Source organism: Dermacentor silvarum, chromosome 1 (genome assembly GCF_013339745.2).
Source record: "Dermacentor silvarum isolate Dsil-2018 chromosome 1, BIME_Dsil_1.4, whole genome shotgun sequence".
In the NCBI taxonomy this organism is placed as follows: domain Eukaryota; kingdom Metazoa; phylum Arthropoda; class Arachnida; order Ixodida; family Ixodidae; genus Dermacentor; species Dermacentor silvarum.
This window is the reverse complement of record NC_051154.1, coordinates 291,466,295-291,478,011: the sequence shown is the minus strand read 5'-3', so window position 1 is coordinate 291,478,011 and position 11,717 is coordinate 291,466,295. Positions and strand designations below refer to the sequence as shown.

Below are 11,717 nucleotides of genomic sequence, written 5' to 3'. Positions count from 1 at the left end.
TACATGGTGAGATCAAATTTATTGCGACATTTTATTTCGTCGAAGAAGTTTCCGGAGGCCGTTTTATTGTTTATCGAGGCACACGTTGAAGATCTGACGTATTTTCTCCAAGTCTTCTTTCTGAAACGGTGAAAAACAGAAGAATAATCATTTGGTATAGCGGAGAGCATGCATTGTGCTCTCCTAATCTTCTCGGTACTTTTCCTTATCTCGCTTCGCTAAGTTCCGAAAGCGCTGGTATCTCATGATCCCATGACCAAAGGAAGGGAGAGGAAGGTGGTTGAACACCGTCGTCTTGCGTGACAAATAAATTATGCAGTCGTCGCAGGTGTTCCCAAATAGGAATTCTAGCATGAAAACTTCAACTGCGTTGTGTATCCTGTTCATATAAAAAGTACGCCAAATGCAAGGAAGAGCACGGTGTCTATGCTACTAGATCACTCGTAAAAAGGTCACCCTATTGGTCTCTTGCTCTTTCAGAAGCTGTTTGTGTGCTAAAGGTGGCATAAAAATTTTACAGGAAGCAGGGTGTTGGATACCTCCCAATTCCCGTTTGGCCTGCGCAACGAAGTATCGAATTTATAAGCTTGATACGTGCTTGATTTTAGACCAGAAATACTACGTCCCGCTGAAATTATGGCTGCATGCACAATGTTTTCGCCGGAGGGCGCCTAACCAAAAGGAGCGACAATAGAGCCTTGCGTCTTAGAAGATAAAGAAACCAGAATAATAAAAAAAAATACTGAGTTTGATGTGTTCGCGCCTGCGGCGTAGTTCATAAGAAAATAAAGGTAAAGTACAACTGTCAATACAGATAAAGGTAACTAAATGGAGATCGGCTGATATAAACGAGTCGGAAAGGCGCGAAGCTAAACACAAATGCGCCCTTCACACTTTCATGCTCAAAACAAAGCGCAGGTGCCACCTGTTGCCACAGGTGCCACCCCGCAGTTTCAGCACTTTGAAACTGCAGGGTTATTTCCTTCTCTGAACTCCCTTTTGCCAAAAGAGAAGACAGCGTATCGGTTCAGTGCTTATATGAAAAAAAAAAACTGCGCACCCGAACAAAAGAAAAGAATGACTGGATTCCGGAAAGTGCACATTTTTGTTGTTGCTGTTTTTTATAAATTTGCTGAATAGTGGCCCCAACTGTGGAGCGGATGCGGTAATTGCAAGCTTTGGGCAAAGGCTTCCCACACCGGTGAAGCGACGGCCGGCATGCCTTTCTCTTTCTATGATTTGTGGGAATATAGAAAGTTAACTCGAAATAAATTCCGCCATAGGAACGTCTGAAGCACAAAACACGAACATTAGACAAAATCTGTCTACTACCGTGCAGTCCCACGTTGGCTGAACCATCATGCTTGCAGTTCACGTATAGGCGCTAGCGCCTTAGTTCCATCGACTTATTTTTGTAGGAAACTGGAAACGACTGGGTTAGTGTATATATATGCATCCTTTCTTCCTGCCCTCATCATCATATTTCATCACTCTTTTTTTGTCCCCTTTCCTTTTTCCCCTGTGCAGAGTAGCAGTCCAGAGAATGCTAGCTCAGGCGGACATCTCTGCCTTTCTAATAAATTATCTCTCCTTCTACCTCCAGGGGCCAACCTAAACTACGGCGAGAATGTCGCGGCCAACTCGAAGAAAGGCCACATGTCCTATTTGTGGGTGAGCCTTGTCATAACATCATGGTAGAATTCTTTCGCAGAGTCTTTGAAAGCTGCACTGTTGTGGTGCGCAAGCGGAAGCCGCATCAACCTTTTTTTTGCATCATGGGCAGGAGAGCAGCCTTGCAAAACATAACGTACCTCAAAGTATTGAAGCTAACGTGATCACAGGTGCTGTAAGAACGTAGCGTTGGCATAGTGGCTGTAAAGTTAACCATGAAAACCTAATTGGTTAATAATTAATCGAGAACAGCACGAGTAGTGCCGGAGGCTTTTTCAGGTGGTGCTAACTAGTCACGCTTGTTCTGAACGCAGAGAACGCTTCGCTTAAACAAACAAAACAATAAAAAAAATAGCCGGTATACACAAAAACATTCTTGCGCAATAGAACTGTTCGTAAGAGCAGATGTCCGGAATGATGATATTGGGCCGACTATTATCGGAGGCTGCCGGCCAATGGCAATGAAAAGTTTTTTTTTTCTAATTCGGCCACTGGGGCGTATAATCTATGGCACACTGTTTATGTGAATTTCAACAACAGAAACAAAATTGCGCCGTATACTTTATATGCTATGTGCTACCTCGTTTAGAACCATATTTGCGTTTAGAACTATCTTTATTGGCCCAATAATCTTAGTTTATTGCACTGCATCGGTCAAATAAATCATCTTGAAAATAGAATCTAGATGACTTACCAGGAGAACTCCTTGTGCTCCTTGTTCCTGCAAGTGATTCAAAGGAGTGGCTTTAAAACATGGCAGCTGTGCACACAGATAAGCACATTCACGCGGTAAGCCCGTTTGGTCCAAAACCAAGTTTTTTTCAGTGCCCATGAGCTCTCCCAATTGTATTCTTTTTCGGAAGAACGCTGCAGAGCTGTACATACGTAACAGCTGTTTTTTGGAGTCAAGTGTCGTCATCGCGGGCCTGCTTTCGTACGAAACCTCTTGTACGGAAGTACTTATTTTACTCCGAGAAGCGATAAAAGTGTGATGACCAGACTACTTTCCTCTTCTTTTCATCAAATTGTTGTGTGCAAGCAAGATTCTAAAATGTATGCATCTCAGAGGAAGACCGTTATTCTGTGCTTTCTTTAAGGGTCACGAGGGCGATATAGTAGCGATAGCTCTACGTGTTCAAGAGAGTTGCACAGAGGTGTGACGGGACTGATTGATTGATTGACTCGTCGGGTTTAAGATCCCGAAGTAACACTGAGAATGCTCTATAGTGGACGACTATGAAGTATAAATAGCTTTGAAATTTAGGCCAACTAGGCCCAGGTACAGGGTGATAAACGAAGCCAAAGAACGCATCTGAATCCACAAGCACGAATATCAGATAAATCCACGTACTAATCCACCAATCCCATGGTGGCTGAACGATCGCAGCGCCAGACTTCACCCTGGCGATTATAGCAGGAAACTCTATGACTTTTGCGACCTGCAGTTCGCCGGCATCCAGTGAGATCAGAGAGGAGTCGCCGATTCATTCGCGCGGGCAAACGCCAGGAGTTACCTTCTTTCAGCATCGCTAATCGCATCCGCAGTGATTCCAGCTGCGATCGAACCTATCACTTGCTTTACGTGGTGGCTAAGGCGCTCGCAACAATGGCCATGCCAAAGCTGGCGCGTGTTGTCGCCAGCGGCCTTCCGCGTGCCGCACGCGCGAACGCATCTTTATTTAGCGCGTAAAATGAGAACACAATGTATCCGATTGAATTTTTCCCTATTATTACTATATTCCTAAGACTGTGATTTTTGTAATAGTAGTAGTATATAGCAGTCGTTGTATTTTTTGTTGTTGGGAATGGAGCTTGGCTGATTGGAATAACTCTCACGCTTTCTCGCACGCCATATGAAACGCCTGTCACGTAGCATATGGCGCGTTTTACTTCTTGCTTTGCGCGTTCCGACAAAGCGTCTCAACTGTAGCGCGAGTTAGGGCACAAGCCGCAAACGTGCACCTTGTTTTTTATTTTCATCCATGCAGCTGCCTTCCTGTTTCGTGCTCTCGAGATAATTGTCAACAAGCTCAGGGACGTTTTGCGGAACTGCTATCGCGGGTGCGTTCTCTTTCATAGCTGCACCTGTGAATTTGGATTTCAGAACGACGTGGCACGCGGTAACGCGCGTTCTGTACCTCGTTTACGGCGCTCGAAGGCTTTAATAGACAGTATAGTGTTCGGCGCCTTGGGCACATCATACGCAAGCACTTGCAGGATGCAACAGTGCGCGTCTTTTGAACGTATACGGAGATGCAAACACGTTAGCGGATGAGGCGCCATCTTGTGCCTCGTGTCAAACGTGTGCAAACAAAGGCACTTCATTAGCAGACCTCTTGCCGTTTCTTTGTCAACGTGCCTCGTCAAGCTTACGGACCCCAGAATTGTCGAAACAGCTCAGAAATTCGGCCTTCCAGTCTCTCATAACTTGGGAGTCCAGTGAGTTGACAGTAAGCTAGAGAAAGCTTAATTCGCCGCTTATTGTCGATCAACGATACCGAGAGCGCAAGTATCAGGGCAATTTGTACTGAAGTGGGAGCCACGGGCGCCGCCGTGTTTGACAACGCTATTTTTTAACCTCACGTAAAACTTACGAGCGCTCGTAAGCCACAGAAGCCCTAAGAGCGGACGGAGCATGCGTAGTGACGACAGCACTCTTTATTTAGGTAGGTAATGCGATTTCGTTTGCTTACCAAAACTATTCTGAAACAATCGAATGACAGGCCTGCTAAATCATTATCTATTATATTTCTACAATTAATCACTATAGCTTGGCACAAAAGCACGGGGTCATTCTCGCAGCAGCGCCATATGCGAAACACAAAGGAAAACTACGCGTTCTCTGCGCTAACACCTGCGCGTGAATCAACTCCCCTGATGCCTCTATCATGCAGCTCGGCGCGTGTCCCTTGGATGAAAGATACAACGCATTGGCCTCATTCACCTCCCATGACACCCAATTCGATACGATTTGTAGCGAACGTTTTACTTAGTTTGGCAAACGGTAATTTAAAGGGACACTAACGAGAAACACCGAATCAGTTGCGATTGATAAAGCATTCTTGAAGAGCTCTGCTTTCGTTGATTTCGCGGTTATTGGTTGATTATTACAAGAAAAAAATATATGATCAAAATGTCATTTTTTTAAATGTGACCCGTTGTGGTTCAGTAAAAGTTGTTCAAACATTCAAAGTTCAATCTCCGGTTCCTTTAGAGTACAATACAGTCCATTTTTAGTGATGGCTCTAGCTTGGACCGAGCAGACATGGTCAAAATCCATGACGTCACGGCTGGCTGATGCGGGAACTTGAAGACGGCGTTACCACACATCTTTTGCTTACGCGTATTTCCTGGCTTACTAAGCGTCTTCACGCGGTAAGATGGGCTGTTTTGGTATTGTGAAAGGGTAACTTACTAACAGAACTGTAATCATTTTTCTCTTTAGTGCCCCTTTAACAATTGCGAGAAATCATTCAGCTACGTACGCTGAAGGGTCTCCTGATTTCTTCAGCTCGTCAGATGAAGGAGTCTGTGAACAGCTATTTCCGTGAACGAAAATAAATGCAGGTGACCATGCCAAAACAACGTCGAGGTTTAAAACTGGGACACTAGGGCGCCCCGGCTATCAACACCATGCAATGTGAAGTGAATTCTGCTGCGCTTAAGCATGCTAATTTCAGCCGCACAGAGTCACTGAAACTTCGCCGCTTTAATATGTGGCGCAAAAAAAAATAAAGAAAGAAAACTAGAAAAGCAAATGACGGAGGAAAGGTTGTGTGTTAGCGCATTCGTCCTCAAAATCTGACAGTGCTTCATTTAGTCCATCTTACAACGCGCGCTTGTCAGTTTACTCAGATGCGAAGAAAACACGCAAGCACATTTGCCTGCAGTAAGTATATGTTTGAAAATCCCGAGTGACACACTTACCAGAGAGCCATTGAATTCCGTGCACACTTTCTTGATTCCGCATTCCACGTCCTCGCCGCAGTGCAAAACCTTTCCGACAGCGTTTAGCTTGGTCGTCATCTGCAATAATAATCATAGTAGCAATAATAATAATAACAATAATAGTAATAGTAATGCCGACCCCACGTTCTGGGGGAGTATGGTGGTACTACGAGGAACTCTGTTTTTATTTAGCGACCATTTGCAAGTATAAAGCATACAACCAAGTAGGACACACTTTCATCAGGAGACGCCTAGCTGAACATTAATTGTGGCGGCAGCGATATGACTACACGGCGTGACTACGACCGCATGGCGACGTTGGGGACGAAACGCGGGAACGGCACGACGGAATGAAGACGAAACGACAATGACGACACTGAGATGGCGACGCTGGAGTGGCAGCGGCAGCATGACGACGATGCGGGATAAGAACGCTGGAAGGACACGACAGAACGAAGACGATGCATCGACCACGACGGCATCACGGCGACTGTATGACGACGACGTCGCTTTAAGGACGATGGAGTCACGACGACTTGACAGCACTAGGATGATGGTACTGGAATGAGGAAGAAGGCGTGTCGACGACAGCATTAAAATGACGACGTGCGGACGGACACATTGTGAGCCTAAAGAAGCCATCCACTGCAATAGAGAGAGAGAGAGAGAGAGAGAGGAATGTGCGCGATGCGAATAAGTATGTGTTAAGTAAGAAGCCACGTGAACAGCGTTAGCTCGATAGCCGAAGCTCTTACGTCGCACAACCTGCGCTCCGTCAGCGCTGACCAGATATCAACGGCGCTGATCACAACATGAGCTCACTTTCCTTCCTGAATTGCACGGAGACCCGCCATGGTTGTTCAGTGGTTATGGCGTCGGGCTGCTGAGCACGATCGAATGCCGGCCACGGTGGCTGCATTCCGATGGGGGCGAAATGCAGAAAACACCCGTGTACATAGATTTAGGTGCACGTTAAAGAACTTTCGTTGGTCTAAATTAATCCGGAGTCCCCCAATATGATATGCCTCATAATCAGATTGTGGTTTTGGCACGTAAAATCCCAGAATTTAGTGTGTGTGTGTGTGTGTGTGTGTTTGATCCACCTTATTTGGTGTTTTCATTTCGGCATAGCTTGTGAGTGGTGTAGTGCATAAACATAAAAGCGGCGTGAGGTTACAAGTTGCATAGTATGAAAATAAATAGAATTGTACGCATCGCCATTAGTTGAAGAGCATTTTATTAATAGCTTCACTAAAACTTCATTTCGCAAGGGTTCCAACATGTGCGCTAGATCTGCATTTTGTTTTGTCCAGCTCTCTTGATTTCATGGCACAACAATGAAAACAACATTATCACTCGCACACAGACTCGGTTAATTGTGAAATAATATGTAGTACTGATAAATTCATTGTTTTTATCGTAGATTTACCTGATCACTCAATCGGTGTAAGCAAAACTTTTCTTGTGTGTGTGTTTGTCTGTGTGATTGGATGCAAGTATCCAATCATACGGAAACTCCTGCGTCAGTGTACCCTCTGTTTCCCTGCATAGCTGCGAGATCACCTATTTGTAAAAAAACGTGACATCCTGTTATGACGGCGCACGTGATGTGATGATTTCAATTCTATCCCTGTGAAGATACCGTGTATTTCTTGGTCTTCTGCGCTGAGTCTACGTTTTGTATAAATTGCGTTCCGCGCAATAAACCAGTGGTTGTTAGTTCAGTGCCTTGTCTGTGGTCCTCACTTCGTCCCGACCATGTACCAAACAGCCCAGTTCAGCACACTCATTCGTAGCCTTAGTGAACTTTACATAGCTACTTCGGAGGTTCTGAAGCAGTTACCACGATAAAACTAACATCAACATTTTCAAGTGACTGAAGTGATACTGATATGGAAGTGAGGCTTACAGAGAAAGTTACAGTATGAGGAATGACTCTATCTGAGCTGCGGTCACTCTCATGGACAGTTGAGCTGAAGTTTAGGAGGGCAGCTGACATAATGATAGCTGCGTAACGGAAATGGACAAACGCTACGTTGTCAGAAAGACCATAAAGATTGATCGCGATAAGATGAAGCAAGATTGGCGTGAGACGTGCCGGGGAGCCGCTGTGAATCGAGATGTTATATTCAAGAAATTGAAGAAGGAGTAGGGAGATGATGTAGGTGCAGTTGAAGAAGCAGCATATCAAAAACTGTGGCACAATGTCGCAATGTAATAGAGCATGTTCAACAGCCAATAGAGGCATTTCGCTTGCAGATAGATTTGTCAGGTATGTTCCCTCCTTATACGATAGAAGTCGCACAGGTATGCTTTGGATTGAAATAGTAAATGAATTGGCGAAAAAAAAGAAATAGTAGGATAAACGCTAAGTGACGATTGAGGGACAACCTTACAGTTACCAGAAACGTTAGAAGCGTCGTTTATCACATTATTAAAAGAAATTCACTCCCCACATGTACTCCTGCTGCGTCAAACGAGGGACGCTGTCCAAGAGCTGCAATTATCAGCAATGAAGCAGGTCATGCGTTGCACTCTTCTATAATTGGTTAACCAAACCACCTGTCTGAGCCGAACGTACAACCGGCTTTAGACACGAGCGCACCGTTCACGTTCGTGGAACGTGATTTTCTCTGTCATGCAAGTTATGATGATCGACGTGATCAGCACTAGGCTTTACAAGCAGACTGTTCTCCCTGGTCAGAACGAATAGGCATAATCATTGTCACAGCTTTCCTACTTACTGCTTGCACGGCGAGCAGGGCGATGGGAATTTAAATTCATGACCACAAGCAAGTGCAAAGTGCACGTACCTCAGTTCCACTTTTCTCCTTAATACAGGATACCAGAGCTTTGACACCGTTGTCGTCCAAACCTGAAAATTGATCACATAAAGAAATGAAAACAACGTCGTTAGGACAAGCAGGCGCGCGAAACATACGTTCCCCAATTCTGCGCTGGAATTCTTTGATACAATAATTTTTCGCGAATTAGTGTTTAGCAACCGCAAGATAGGCGTTTTTCAAGTTGTGCGCATTTTTGCTCTCTTTAGTATAGAACGCGTGTGTACTTGAGGTTTGCATTATGGGTGATGCCGGCTGCTCCTTCTCGACTAGCGAAACGTTACTGGCAAGAAAAAAAATAATACCAATAAGATGAACAATAATAATGAATTTTTAAGGTCATAGAAATATCAGAAAACTACATTCCGCATCAAAACACATAAAATTTACGCAGCAAGTCTTGAGAGTTTGTCAACGAAACAATAAAAATAAAATTGAAATGCTGGTCGCGGTCAATTAATTTTTTTTGTTGCCTTCTCCTTTCGCGTATGAGACTGCGAACGGAAACCCGCGTTTCAATTTTTTTTTTTTTTTGTTGCCGCAGATCCTGCGCTGCAACTCACATCTCGCGAAAATAATGCGTCGCTTGTCTCTGTTTTCTTCGCCCTTGAAGTCACGAGATCCATGGCCTGGTGTTCGTGTTTGCCAGCAGTACAGACCTCTGGCCTGTTAATGCGCAGTCATTTTGACCCGGCCCGGGGACGAACATAAAAGGCCAAATTAAAGCGCGGGAACGGCAATCCGCGAGGCCATGTCTGAGCACACATCTTGGATCAAGGCGAACACGACTCGCGCTTCGGAGATACATTTCCGTTCTATCACAGCGCATACTTCACTAAAACGCGACAAGGCGCACGACTCACTGCAGCTTCTGGGGAGTTGACTGGGATGGGCCCAGACGATGCCTAGGAAAGCGACGAGCAGGAAGCAAGAGAAGGTCTTCATGGCACTTCGTTCCTGTTTGGTCTAACCTCCTTGTCTGGGCCGACGGCAGAGCGGCGCCTTTATAAGCCCACGGAGCCGGTGCAATCGCACGCTAAACAGCGATGGCCGGTCTTCACGATAAATAAACGAATAAAAACAACAACCGCGAAACACTAGAAAACCCTCGGAGCAAGACACCTCCCACCGAACATCGCGCGAAAAACTCTCCACGATCAGCACACGTGCTTGTCTTGTCTACAACCGATCGCATTTCTTGGGGTGCGCCAGCTTTCAGTCAGCTGGATGCGTGACTTCCTTCGGAAAGGAGGATTTCCGAGAGTCGTCTCTGTTCGTGAGGGGATACCAGCCTGTATGTTGTCCGACTGACGAGTACCCGTAGAAATGTGTAGCTGAACACGAAACCGTCGCTGCAGTACTACAGGCGCGTCGCTGAAGCAAAAGTAAATAAATAAATAAATACGGAAAGACAGAAAGATTGCAATAAAGAAAGAACAGGAATGAAAAAGAATATAAAGCGCTGCGACGGCTCAACAACATGGTATAAGACGTCAGCAGCGATTCTGCATCAGGTTTCGGGTAGTATCGATTATCTTAAAGGCGCCCAGTTAACGGTAGCCAGTACTGACGGACGCAGTTGCTGGGGCTTTTTCCACATGGAGTGAAAAGAAAACAAAGCGAGCATAAATGTGCAAGCCCCTGTGGCGCACTAAAATTATCCGTATAGTAAGCAGTCTTCTGTCAGGGACTACGTGGTGGAGTCGGTGGCGCTATACGTGAAATGTATTCGCTTGGGGCCATCCGAAAGAATGCATTTCATTCACATAATAACGTTATTTTTTTCCAGTCGTTTGAGTAAGGTACGTTAACTTCGTATCACGAGACGAGCTGCGCTTAGAAAAGGTTTTATTGCGTTGGTAGTACCGAAGTTATCTTGTTAAGGGTCTCCGGATTTCGGAAATGCTTTCGATCAGTACAGCATTTACAGGTTCCGATGGGCAAAATCATGATGCTTCTCGAAGAGTGAACGTGACACTCAATAGTAAAAAATATTAAAGCGTGTATAAAAGCACAGCGCGCCGAATTCTTGTGACATAAAGAAGACATTTCGAATGATTTATGAAAAAATAAAACATGTGGCTACTATATATACTGTTTCAATCGGTTAAAGCGAGAGGGAGAGAAATAGATGTTAACCAAGGTCTCTCCCTGTTGGCTACCCTCCATGTGGGGAAGGGCAAAGGGAGAAAGAAAGACAAGAAGGAAGAAAGAGATGCTAAAGATTGAGAGTAATTGTGCACGCACTCACAGATGAAAGTTCACTCACGTTTATGTTCACTCATGGTGAGCATTCATTTCCAAGTGCTCATCTAGTCCGGTTGTCTTCAAAAAGGCGCATTAGCGCTTTGGTGGCATTGTGCATACTAAATGTCTTCAGCCAGGGTCCCATGATCTTAGCTTCGGAGAACGGTCTGTCGTCTGAGCGGCTAAGACTCACACGGAGAACATCTCGTTGAGAGTTCTGTAGGTTGTACAATGGCACACAATGTGCACTGTGGTCTCATCCCATCTGCAAGAGTTGCATACGGCGCTGTTGGTCATTCAGGTTAGGAATTAATAAGTGTTCGTGAATACGAAGGCCCAACCATATAGGTGGCACAATAAAGTTGCTTCACTTCACTTGAATTCGGTCGGCCGGCGAAGTAGCATGTCGGGGTCCAACGAATATAATCTAGAGCCGGTAAAATCCGGTGAATACCAATGCGAAAGTGTAATGCCACGCTCATGGCAGTAAGGTTGCCGCGCTGCATTGGTTCTCGGCAACGAAGTTTTCTTTGGTGCTTCAGCGTAATGTTTTTCCTCTTGAAGGACCATATGCAAGATGGCACGACAATTGCGATGGTGACTGTGATAACAATTGCATGACCATGATAAGGACGACGACGGCATGACAATGACAGCGATGATATGTCGACGAAGGCCATGGCGTTTACTCAGCACACCACTACTTCTGCAACTCCTTCTCAGCAGCACTATGTTCCCGTCTGGTAGCGGGGGTGAACTAGAGCGTGCGTAGGTGCTCTCGCTTTTATGCGCAAATTGTTCTATGCGACGTGAAGCAGCCCGCGCCAATCGTCTCAGCGCCACAGTTGACACGAGAGTAGTATTTGCGCGTCTGTGGCTTAATGGTCAGAACGTCCTCCTATTGATCTAGGTGGCCCTGGTTTAGACCTCACTACCGGATACAGTTTGTTTTATGACGAGAGGTCAGACAGACTTTAGGTGAAAAATGGCCGGAAGAGGCAAATGAGG

The 11,717-nt window shown here is 45.3% G+C and overlaps 1 protein-coding gene across 1 annotated transcript; it reads right to left on the bottom strand.

The window, feature by feature from the left end:
- Positions 1–9,520, bottom strand: LOC119452860 (uncharacterized). Its single transcript, XM_037714814.2, has 5 exons — positions 9,326–9,520; positions 8,433–8,494; positions 5,599–5,697; positions 2,366–2,392; positions 1–120 (listed from the first exon to the last, which is right to left on the bottom strand). Exons 1-5 carry the CDS (start codon positions 9,405–9,407, stop codon positions 64–66), a joined length of 327 nt encoding a protein of 108 aa, XP_037570742.1. The 5' UTR covers positions 9,408–9,520; the 3' UTR covers positions 1–63.
- Between the last annotated feature and the right edge of the window lie 2,197 nt (positions 9,521–11,717).